Source organism: Aptenodytes forsteri, unplaced genomic scaffold (assembly GCF_000699145.1).
Source record: "Aptenodytes forsteri isolate BGI_AS27 unplaced genomic scaffold, ASM69914v1 Scaffold172, whole genome shotgun sequence".
NCBI lineage: Eukaryota > Metazoa > Chordata > Aves > Sphenisciformes > Spheniscidae > Aptenodytes > Aptenodytes forsteri.
Genome location: NW_008795018.1, coordinates 13,025,053 through 13,037,837, shown reverse-complemented (window position 1 = coordinate 13,037,837; position 12,785 = coordinate 13,025,053). Strand labels below are relative to the sequence as shown.

At 42.2% G+C, this 12,785-nt stretch overlaps 1 protein-coding gene across 1 annotated transcript in view; it reads left to right on the top strand.

Annotated features, from left to right (window-relative positions):
- The window catches only part of RSU1 (Ras suppressor protein 1), a 102,808-nt gene extending 92,452 nt beyond the window's left edge, over nt 1-10,356 (top strand). The window contains exon 7 of the mRNA XM_019471114.1: nt 9,880-10,356. Within this exon, the coding sequence (XP_019326659.1) occupies nt 9,880-9,982 (103 nt within the window). The 3' untranslated portion in view covers nt 9,983-10,356. The remainder of the gene's footprint in view (nt 1-9,879) is intronic.
- The last annotated feature ends 2,429 nt before the right edge of the window (nt 10,357-12,785 follow it).

Sequence of the window (12,785 nt, the reverse complement as noted above, 5' to 3'; positions counted from 1 at the left end):
TTTTTTTTAATGTTAATTAGGTGCACAGCAAAATGCATATAGTAAATCAATAATAAAGATTATGTAAGGGGATTTATCTGAGCAGCAAGCCCCTTAGTGTAGCATTCAAAAAGGAAAATGAGCACTGGCTTACTTAAGCCCAAAGGACTCCATGTGGACAACAACATTAAAATAACACGAGTGAAGAAGACTCTGTTCGGCTGGCTCCGGGAAGGTGTCTGTGCTGCATGCCAGTATGTTTTCTGCACCATGTTCGCTGCCCGTCCGGGGTTAGTTTGAGAGCAGGCGGGTGGCCCTGAATATGGTCCCAACAACATGGTTTGGTGAAATGGAGCAAACTGTTGATTTATCAACTGCATGCTCATGGAATTACAACTACATAAATACAAGGGTTGTGATGATACAGATGACTTCAGTAAACAGAACACACTTCTTTCTCACTTGAATAGTCTTTTTCCTTCTTGCTGGTGCATTTTTCTCTGCAGCCACCTGTGCTGGCTTCTGCCAAAGAAACTGAGCCGGCTCATGCAGATTCTGCATCTCTTAATTCCTTTTGATGGAGGATGTCATTTGTTCTAGTGGATACCTCAGCCCTCAGGGTTTGCAGCTGATGCCCGTATCTGGCACTATATTGTTTTTTCTGGTCATACATAAGTGGGAAAGCACCATTTGATCTGTGAAAAGAAAACAAGGGGAAAAATATTCCACTGCAATCTGTGGGGATTCTCAGCCGTGAGGACTTCAGGTTCTGACCTATGAAGTTTCTCTACTCCTCTGTTGGATCCAGGGACTGGTCTGCACATGTAGGCTGAACCACTCACCGGTTCATTCAAAATGGAGCATGAGAAGGGAGATCAGCCCTCCCGGATGCTCTTGAAGATGTGAGTCCCAGTGAGAAATTCTTCATAATTGAGATTGTCTGATAGGACTCTATCCAGGTGCAGAAACAAATCATAGAATCATAGAATCATAGAATCATTGAGGTTGGAAAAGACCTCTAAGATCATCGAGTCCAACCGTCAACCCGACACTACCATGCCCACTAAACCATGTCCCTAAGCGCCTCATCTACTCGTCTTTTAATCGTTCTCTCCGTGGTCCTCTCAGGCTGCCGACTTATTATACTGGGCTAGCTGGGGGTTGTTTTATCAGCATAATAGATTCTCTAGATGACATCTTAATTCGTGTTTGTCTCTGTTTTGTAAGAAATAAGCATAAGCATGTCCTCTCCTTTCCATCCTTGTGACAGTTCCATGGAGGTCCCCCTTGTGTGTCTCTCTGGCTTTGTATCATGGCTGAGATTTTCAGTGCTGGGCTCCCTGTGTGTTAGGTAGGTCTGACTTTCAGAAAGCAGATGCTGGTGTTCCATGTGCTTTCAAAACCCTCTCTGCCAAAAGCCACATTTCTTGTAACATCTTTCAAGTTGGGTATGCAAAGTCATTAGCCAGTTTTGCAAATCTTGGCCTGTATGTTTTCCTTTAAAAAAGAATTCTTCTTTTTGCTAAGTTTCTATGAGCTTCCAGCTGTGCTCCCCTAGCCTCTCATTTAAAGTACTTGCTTCAAAAGGCTGCTAGCCTCAAAGAATATAAGGAGAGGGCTTTCTTTTATTACTGTATATTAATTAAAGAAATGCCTAACACCTATGTGGAATTCCTTTCTGGAAAAAAAAAATTAGTTCTTCTTAACATGCAAGATAGTGAGTTCAAAGAAACAGGGATAAAATTAACCAGTTTAAGAGCAGACATGTCTGGCAGAATTAAAATTATCCAGGAATTGCCAGCCATATAGGAGAGCAGGTGTTTGTAAATCATAGCTACCTTAGCTCAAATCTCCCCACACAGACACATCTCCCCTGAGGTGTCTCCTTATATGTCCGACTGGACTGTATTCCCTTTACAACTGCTGTGTTTGGGCTGCTGAGTCGTCATGGCAGGACTGATGCTATTGTAAGGAGCACCACAGGGAGCTCCTGAGCTCAGGCCAGAGGTCCATCTGGTCAGGGTCCATCTCTGATGGTAACCTGTAGGGAAAGAGGGTGGGAAACATGGCACATAGAGGCTGAGTCTTTCTCTTCTTCAGATATATGGCACAGCAAGTGTAAAGGGGAGAGACTGGTGTTGAGGGATCCGGCAGAAGGGAGCCCTGTGGGGAATTGAATGATGAAGTGGCCAGTAGGAGGCACATAGGATGGGGGGGGTGTATTTTGGAGGATGCACGTTCTGAGACAGTGAGCTCCAGGACAGTTCTGGCAGAATACTTTTTTTTGCTTATTGAGATTTGGAGTGTTTTTAGGCAGGCATTCGCAGTAAGTCAACATTGGACTGCATGACTCAGCAGAGTCTATAATGTAAGGTAGCTAACAGCTTGTGAGAGCATGCAAAGTGGGAACAGAGAGGGAGTGGTTGCTTTGGGTGGACTTATCTAGCATTTTAAAATATCTAAACGTGTGTCTATGTGTCAGCTAGCTGCCCACTGTCCACCGTAGTTGGTGAAAATCTGTAACAGAGTATAGCAACTAAGCATCTCACAGCAGACACTTGTATTTGGTCACCCAAAAAGCTCTCTACTCCACTGGCTTAAGTAGCCAGATCTCCACTGACTGCAACATGGGCTTGGATACCTAGCTCTCCACCTGTACTGAATCCTCTCCTTCTTATCTAATTCGGGCTCCAAAAAATGAAACTAGCTACAAAAAAGAGCTAAATCAAGATGGGAAGAGGTGATCAGTTCCCCTGTGGAGTGCCTCTGGGCATTGAGACCCCAGAAAGCACTTGAGGGGATTAGGGATTTCTGGTGATGTAGAAAGTCTCTTTGAAAGGTGAAGTGCAGGACTTGGGGGGATTAGGGAGGGTGATGCCAGGGCAAATTCTGCAGGAACTTTGAGTCATGAAGATTATCGGGGGCGGTGGAGGGAATGGAAAAATATCACAGGTTGTTACACTTCGGACTGTTGGGGCTGTGCTCTGGGGTGTGAAGATTTGGGGTAGTCTGAAGTATTAGGCATACCAGAGTGTGAGTGGGCAATAGAAGAAGACAAACAGTTACAGACCTAAAAATACTGGAGCAGTTTTACACACATTAAGAGCTGTAGGTTTAGTAGCCCAGAGGCTCTTGCAGCGTAGCAGTCATGCAGCACTGCCAGCGCCTACCCCCTTCAACCAGTCAGCGCTGCCTCCGTTTCGGAGCATGAGGAGTGAGCTGGTACACAGACAGATGACAGGCCAAAGCTGAGTTTTTTGAAGAAACTTGCAGAGAGCTTCAGATGATGAACATCTCTGACACTGCTGCCATCTGCTCTCAGAACACTCGCAAACAAGGGGCAAAAAATTAGCTGAATAAAATGAGTCACTCTTGTCTGTTCTTCCTTATTAAGAATCCTAAAACTTCAGCTTGCCGTCTGAGTGTGCAAGGAAACCAGATATTCATTTCACTTACCCATGCAATGTCCCTCTTAATTTAAATCATCTTACTTATGTCACCGAGAATAAAAATAAATTATTGGTAAACTACCAAAATAATATGATAATTGCAAAGTAATTTTAACCCCCACTATTTTCCCTCACTGGTACATTACTGGCAAATTAAACCCCAGTATCTGACCCCTTCCTGGGAGAAGATGTGGTTTGAGGAGGTGACATGTTAGCAGCTCCCACGGGAGAAAAGGCCAGTCTCAGTCGCTCAGAGGGGATACCCGAAGCAGCAATAAGCTACTGCCAGGACAAAAGCATCTTGCAGTAAGTGCTGGAGAATTTTAACTAATACAGGCTAGCCAACACGTATCAGTCTTGCAAGCACTTCTTTCAGCTTTGCGTCGCTAGTGATATCACCACTGATTCAGCCTTTCCCCTCTCCTGCTTCAGCAGCTGGGGCTGGGGACCGTCCTGTTGAGGTCACTGTAAATACTCACATTTGAAGCTGCGTCTGAGCATTAAATACCCACCTGAACCTGAGCTCGAGCTTTTGGAAAAGCGAGCAGCGCTGGGATGTTTCACCTTTGTTTCTCAGATTACAGTACATACCTGGAGGTAGCATCTCTCCAGGATCATATTTAACTGTGCATGTCCTTTTCATTCTGCATACTCACCCTGTAAGTCTGTTACAGACATAAAGTGAGAGCAATGTATTTCTTACGGCTCATTCTTGAAATCCTCTTTCAAAATGCTTAAACTCAAGAAAACCAGTGTGTGCATCAAGCACTTTCACTAGTTCACTAGCTTACACAAGTTCACTCTCTTCATCTCTGAGAGCATGTAGCCTTCAGTTAGCGAGTGTTTTGTTGTATAAGAGAGAAAAAAATCGAGGCAATTGAGCTGAAGGTGGTTTTTGAAAGTGGCTTTTTTGAACTTTATGAATTTTAACTATGGTTCTTTTTTAAATTCATGTATTTTAGTAGCAAGACTGTATGCTTTCAAGTTACAAGTCTCCATGCCTGATCTTATGCTGTAAATTGCAACATTTAGCAATTTGTAGTTTAATCCAGAAGGATCACCTGCTTTCCTAAATGCTTGAGTAATGTGGCAGGCTGTGGTTATTGATTCCCTCTGAATTTATTACAAGAAAGCTGTATTCGCTCTTTCCTCTTGGGAATGCCCCTCCTGAACTGCATGCTTGCTAGTGACAGCTTAGACCCCTGATACATAACCAAAGACCTTGCCTAATATCCTTGCAACTGCTCGGGGAATTTTTATTAAGTAAAAGCATCATTAAAGTAGACAGAATGATGAAGTTTAATGAGCATCTTTCTCACTTGATATTGTTAGTTTTGCTGCAGCAGCCATAGTGCTCTCATTTGTTACTTCCAGTGGGGCAGATAGAGAATGCAGGGAGATTTTATTTATGTTTATTTTGCATACAAAGAAACATTTATGTTCATGAGAGATATTTGCTTTGAAAAATATATATAAGGAAAGAAAGCAACTGGAAATTTCTATCTGAGGTCTTTCTGCATTTTCAGTCTTGCATTTAATCTCCCCTTTCACTTTAACATAATGAGAAGGCTGCATGCAATACTGTAGCTGCTAAGTCTACAAAGGTTCAGCAATTTGTGAACTGTGGTTATAATAACTAGCTTCTGACTGTTGCGGCAAACCACAAACATCTCAAATATTTATTTGCACTCCAGATTTTATTCTTCAGCTGAGGTTTTGGTCTGTGAGCTGTGTGTAGTGTCCTGCTCAGAGCTATACCAGCCCCATGAACAGGTGACATTCCAAAATATCGAGTGTGAAGGTGCTGCCATGAATGTATTATCAGGACTTGTCTCACCAATCTGCCTTGAAACAGTAGCCATGGTCTGCCTCAATATTCCTTTGTCTGTTTATGGAGACCATCTGCCTTCACTAAGGGTCTAGTCATACAAACAGATATGTCAAGGTGCCGCCATCTAGTACATTACCATCCATCAGCTGAGCTGTGTAACTGTGTGCATGTCTTAAGCTGACCTCCGCTGCCGAGGACAGTGTGCGAGTGTCTCTGCCTAACACGTTTGACTTTGCAGTGATGCCAGAGCAAGAGCATGTACACAATTAGTTACTACGCCTTGGCTGACAGACGGTGACGTGCAAGCTATGGTTTCTGTGGCTGTATCCTTCCAGTAGGTATTGAAATCATTAAGGACTGTGTATGTAAACTCCACATCTATTACAGCCAAGGGGTTATAGGTTCTCGTGTAATTCAGATAGTTGCTTCTCTGTGTGGATCAGCTCCACTAGTTTTTTTCTTTTCTTTTTTTTTTTTCTGTTTTTTTTTTTCCTTGGGAGCTATGAAAGTGGTGTCTGTTGTTGTACCAGAAGTTCATTGAAAATCGTGAATTCTCTTTTCCCTAGTGTAACAGAAGGCAAATTCTGTCCCAGAGGCATTATCACAGTCATTATTGTATTTAAATGTTGTTGTGACACCATATGTCTCCTCGTATTTGATGTGTGCAAACACAAGAGAGAGTCCCTGTCTGTGAAGGCTTGTATAATCTAAATACGTCTGATCCTTGCTCTTTGTGTAGCAGACTACTGTGATGATAGATTGTAAAGCACTTATCTTCAGTTGAGATAGCAATGTGCAGCTGAAACTTCCTTGAAATTTTGCCAGAGAAACCTAAGTAGATATATTTGATTTGCTTATTTCAAACCCAATAATTATTTTCCTGGATGAGACTTCGGTGCACGTGCCGATAGAAGTGGTTGGACATGAGAATAAGTAAAAAGAATGTAAAAGTGCTGCAGATGTCTGCAACTCATGCACATCTACTACTACTAACACAGTATTTGCATGGGGCGGAGGGAATTGCTGGAGCACCAATAGCACTGAATATCATAAGGAGCAAATATCAAAGAAAAACTGCTACCAAAAATACTTACAGGTCAATTGGGACTTCTACTGCTTAACACATGCAGTGGCCGCTGGACTTCATTTCGCAGTCATAAGGCGTTACCCAAGTAGACTTTACCAGAACTCTGAAGTTCATTCAAAATTGTCAATATTCAGTTTCTGCACTTCAAAAGCATCCGTGTAGTCAGTAGAATTTCCACCGCACCCTTTTACTTCAGAAAAAGTTCACTAATCCGAGCTCTGCCAGTCCACAAACTTGAACATTTGCACTGAGAAAGCAGGAAATGAGAGGCAGAATGAATGCCAAAAGTGTCATCTCAGAGGGAAATACATATAAAGTTTCCAAAGTAAAAAAGTGGACCCTAAACCAACCTGAGCAAAAAAAGAGTATGTAACACCTGAAAACCACTAAAGCTGTTGTAGTCCTTTCTGGGCGGGCACTAACAGGGCAAAGGAGCTGTGGGGCAGCAGGAGTGGGACAGCACAGTGAGAGGGGACTTCTGTTCCCATCCGCAAAGTTTTTTGTGCTCCGGTACAGTGGGTCAGTGGATTCTCTGTTAATTCAGTGCTTGAAGTCCCAAATGGGGACTTTCTCATTATATGAAAAAACCTCACATTCTACTCCAACGTAGCATTATTTCTCTAGAGCCAAAAAACAACCTGAATGTTAATTTTAACTAACTATTGGTGTTCACAGATTTGAGCATGCATTTCCACTTCTCTGTTGCTAACTTCTCAGAGTTACAAAATTATTGCTGACAGTGGTTCAAATGCTGCGCTGTATATCATTGAGAACAAGATGCTGCTTGTTCCCTGACTTTTTCTACCTTGGATTCGTTTCTGATGGAAGAACCTCCTTGAAAGACACTTCTGTGCTCTTCCACAATGATAGTATTTCCTGACACCGAAACATCTCCTTCCATATCTTCCCTCCTTCAACTCACTTAACGCCTTCCAAAACAGGACAGTTATTTAGGATGGATATTTGATTAGTATACGTACTGTGTACTTCGATAAAATATAGCCTTGTGTTGTTGGGGCTGTATGTCTTATGAAAAGAAAAATATGTGTATTGTAGCTAATAGTAAGCATGCAGTTATCACAGAGGGTCAGGGCTCTCTGCGTTCATCAGGAAATGGCATCTGATCCCTTGTTGACAGTAGGTGATGGCACACATAAAATTTCAGTAAGGTGAAATACTGTCATAGTTTACAGTTGTATTTTCCTTGAGCAAGGTTGTTTTGGGTACAGTGCACCTTGACAGCAGCCCTTTTAGCAGCATGATGTAAAACTGCAGCTGCTGAGGATGTGAAAGCAAGCGCTGCCTCTCCACCCCACCCTACAAGAAGCTCTAATCCCATTCTGCAGTCCAGGAACCCCAGGGTTGAAGTAGCTTCCAGTACAGCAAAATAAAGCTCAGAGCAGGTGGTAGCTTTTAATATCCTGAGAATAGAATAGAATAGAATAGAATAGAATAGAATAGAATAGAATAGAATGGAATGGAATGGAATAGAATTAGACTAGACTAGACTAGAATATTTCAGCTGGAAGGGACCTACAATTATTATCTAGTCCAACTGCCTGACCAATTCAGGGCTGACCAAAAGTTAAAGCATGTTATTAAGGGCATTCTCCAAATGCCTCTTAAATAGTGACAGGCTTGGGGCCTCGACCACCTCTCTAGGAAGCCTGTTCCAGTGTTTGACCACCCTCTCAGTAAAGAAATGCTTCCTAATGTCCAGTCTAAACCTCCCCTGGCACAGCTTTGAACCATTCCCATGTGTTCCATCACTGGCTACCGGGGAGAAGAATTCAGCACCTCCCTCTCCACTTCCCCTCCTCAGGAGGCTGTAGAGAGCAATGTGTGTCTTAGTTAAAATCTCTCTGTATCTGACATAAATGGCCATGCCTTATAGCACGTTAATTCAAGAGTATTTCTATCTGTTTGGATCCTTGTTCAATGTCTTTTGCATATGGTTGACTGCATAGTCCACCAGGCCCTGTAGAAGAAGGAGGGCCAGTCCTCTGCTGAAATTGGTTTCAGCCTGCAAAGCAAAAGAGGTCACTGTAAATAAAGAGTCACTTTATCTCCAAGATACCCACTCAGGGTGATACCCACTGCAGAACTGTGTATCAGGTCATGCTTTCTGGATAAGCAACAACATATCCTGAGTAACTAAGTCTGTCTCGACATGACTAAGCAAAAGTAGCAAAAGGATCTGTACCTGGTCCTTGTTTGCAGCAAGGGCTGGACAGATATGCAAGCTACATACACGGACTGCAGCGGGGAAGAGTGCATGTGAGGATGTGTGTGATGGACCAGGGCAGCTCGCCTGCGACAGCTGGGACCTCCTGCGTGCCTCAGACGTGAAAATGCAGGACCCGGGTTCTGTGGCGACTGTGCTGACAGCTACCTGTCCAGATTTTGACACATCAAAAGGCAATTCTGGGAAGACTCAGAGTTTCTCAACCCCAAGCCCCTGGATCTGTCCTGTTTCTTGACAAAGTCCACCAAAAGGTGGAGGTGCAGCAACACAAGGAAGGCTGTTGTGGGAACTGGTGCCGTTGTCTTCTTCAGTAGCAGAATTCCTATCAAGTGGTAGAAGTGAGTGTCCAACTTGACTGGCAACAGCCTAGTATGGGATTGGGGTGGACACTCACCAGCATTGGGCTGAAGTATTAGCAGGGGGACACCTTTCAGAGGGATTTCAGTATTGGTGTCAACATTGCCAGTGTTTATACAGCTGAATGAGCAGAAACAAAGCTCGTCTCTGTTCCCTTCTAGATACACTGACACCCCCGCAAAGTATGTCTTCAAAAAGCACTTTATGTCAATAAGGGAAGTTAAGTTTGAGCTGTGTTTATTTTGGGTAGGTTTTTAATTTAGTTTAATCAGGATTACTCATAAATTATCTATTAATTACTATGTGATATTTAGCAAGATCCTCTCAGCCATGTAGTCTATTTAGCTTCGCTGTGAATGCTAGCCATCTTAATTGTAGGATACTTTGTCAACATTTAATCAGTGGTACTTACTAATGTGGCATTGATGTGTTGGTAGCTGTCCCAGTGCTATCAATCATGTGTGAGCAGCAAAGGCGGCTGTGACACCATTGCTCTCTGTCACATTATCAAGCCCTTGGGTTTCCTGGTTAGGGATGATGCTCACTTTGCTCTAAGTGGGCACTCTATCTCTCCAGTTCAACCCAATTTTTGTCATTGTCGACTTGAATACACATCCTTGCAGCCTTCCGAGCCTTAATCCCATAACTGCAAGAGCAAAGGTTGCTAGTTTCTGAAGGCGAAACTGATTGCTCCTTCACTGCTCCAAAGGCCTGCTCTTCCTGATGTTACTCTCCTCGTAAGTCACAAAAAACCTAGTATTATGGACTGCAGCATGATCTAATAGAAAATTCAGTGTGTTGAGGCAAAACAAATATAATGACCTTCCTTTTTTTATTTCTAGTAACTGGATGCATTGTTTAACATGCTGCAGAGTAAAAGCCTGTGTTTAATGGTTGTATCACAAATATTTTTTGTCTTATTTTTTTACAGTCTTTATGGCAGACACATGCAGGCGAATCCTGAACCTCCAAAGAAGAACAATGACAAGTCAAAGAAGATCAGCCGTAAGCCTCTGGCAGCCAAGAACAAATAAGTCCCTGGCTTCTGCCTCTGTTTTTATATCTTTTACATTGCTTTTGCATGTGCCTATAATATTCCTGTGCATCTCCTGTTACTCATAAGAAAGCAGACACTAGAGGTAAAAGCAATTTACTATGTATACTGCTTTAGAAGATACTGCTTAAGGAACACAAAATTACATATTCTCCTAATTATGGTCACATTTATGTAGCCATTCAATATATCACTGTCAAACACATTTTAGCTTTTCTATTTATATGTATATTAATGTCCTCACTTCACATGTATCACGTCTTGTTAATATCAGGGGTTTTGCACCTATATTATACGATATTAAATTTCATATAATATTCCAAGTGATTTTAATAAAGGTCTTTATTTGTATTGTGTTTCAATTTCTTCAGTAGGACTTCTGAGTAGTGAATTCCTTGAGGAACATATGTGTCCAGTTTCCTGCAATGTGTTAATTTCTTGTGTAGGAATGCGATAGCATTTTATCTGATACAAGTTAGTTAAAATGTAAAGCATTCTGTTCAAGGAGTGAAAAATTTTAATCAGTTTCTATTTCTTTTTTACATTGCTATGTCCTGCTTTTTTGCCTTGATGGTTATTTTGAAATCAAGGAGTAGGGGGAGGGAGAGAGGAAATTTAAACAAAAAATTGTCTTTGTAAAGAGCTGCCAGTTGCCAGCCTCAACTAGGGGAAAGAGAACTTTCTCATTTGAAGAAAATGGTATTTCTGCCAATTTTTTAAGTGATTTTTTTTTTTTTAGGCAGAAAACCCAAACAATGTATTTAATCTCTGCTGAAAGTGCTTGTATTGAAGAGCTGTTCCAAATGGCTTTTGAAAATGCCACAGGTTCTAAATTTATCTGTACAAAGCTGGCACCACAACCAAGCTCAGAAGCCACAAATTGTTTACCATCTCAAATATCTTCAGGTCTTACCAGTGGGGAAGAAACACCTAAAATCTACAGACAGTGATTTCCAAACAATTTTAGTCTTAGCAGAGCAAAAGCTAACCAGGAAACTCAAAGAGCAAGAACAGATATTCATAGCTAGATCACGTGTCAGGACCTTCCTGCCCTTGATTTCCGATTTCATCAATTTCGTAACTGAGCAACCCATTGCTGAGTTTCAGCTGCCATCCGGACAGCAAGCCAGGAAACATGCCCAGACTGCCAAAACAGGCCTGTTGTGCTCAATGAGAGAAGAAAAGGTTTAAAATATCTTATGCTAGAAATGATACTTTCTACAAAAGCCGTTTTGTATCTGAAGACTCTGTTATCAGCACCAGCCTCTCGATCGCATTTAGGATTACCCCAGCATTTAAGTAATACACGGTTGCCTTAGTCTGGAAATAAATGTATTGACATATATTTTGCAACAGATTTTTTGAATTGACAAGCAGGGCTAAGAAGTTGGCATCAAGCTTTAGACACATTTTAAGTGGTCTTTGGTACTTTAGAAGAATGAGGCAGTCTTGATAGGCAGATGAAAAACAGTAAAAATGGTAGACTTGTCAGGAACAGTCAATTCTATCTGTTGCAAGCTCTGCAGAGGATTTTCCAGATCTCTTAAGTGATCTGTCTAGGGGAACAGGTCCAACTGAAACAGGCCCATGGAGGCGCTAGGTTGGGTGCATATTAAGAATTCACAGCAAAAACTGGCCCCCAGCTGGAATGCACACAATTAAATCTAGTGTAGGCATTAACATGTGAGGATACCTCATGACAATAATTATGGTGCTACAAAAAGCCCTGAAGAAATGTCAGTGAAATGTCAGAAGATCCCCAAACTACTATTGCAAATTCCTTGTGGAACAAAATAAATAGCAAGAGCACACCTATCGGGAAGGGGTGAAGAGGCTCTAGATCCTTCCCCAAGTATCCTTCCCTGGCACTGAACGCTACCCCAGCCCTCGGGGGTGGCAATGCCCACAGGGCAGCCATGGCTAGACCCCTACTTTCAGGCTTGAAGGTGTTTTACATACGCTCGCTTCCAGCTAAACTGGATTCACTGCTCTTCTGAAATCTCCCTGGGTACACCTGGACATGGTTTTCTGTGAGCCAGGTAGCAATATGGCTCTCCTTTGATTTGAACAGAAATCCAGCCAGAGCTAAAGGCATCCGGGTGGTGTCTGAGACTGCGTCTGTCACTTGCTCTGCGTCTTGGGGTTTAGAAAGAGAGAAGTTGCTATGGGGCTACAAGGGTCTCAAAGCATGAAGTAGAGTCTCTAATGTAAAAATAAAAGCTTGTTGGGGAAGGCCTGATAATGTTATTAGTGGGAAGCTACAGCACCACTTTAAAATAAGCTGCTGATTTTCAAGCATTAGTCAGACTTCCATTAACTGCTGTTGCAAATTTTGAAAGTGTTGAAAGACTTGTGCAAGCTCTCCTCTGCAAGGTTTTGAAGTATTGATTGGAGCATTCCTGGGTGTTCATAGCAAAAAAATCCACCCAACCTTCCCACTTCTTCCCCCATGAAGGAGCAAGAAACACGGTTTTGACAAGCAAAAGCAAGAATGAAGGGTCTGGGGAAGAATAAGTGAAAGGCGTAAAGATGAGAAGGATAAAAGAAATCCTAAAGGGAGAAGTATTATACTGAAGATGGTGGCAGATGGGGAAAAAAGAAGTTTCTTGAAAAGAAAGATGAAAAAATAAGATAATGATCTGAGAAGACGACGAAAAACTGAAATGTATAAAGCTTTACAAACAGAAAACAAAATGGGGGGAAAAGGAGTGCTCTTCAGAGGCTCGGGGTGGAATAAAAGACATGGGGAAGAAAAGCAAACCATCTGGGACATAACATGCTAA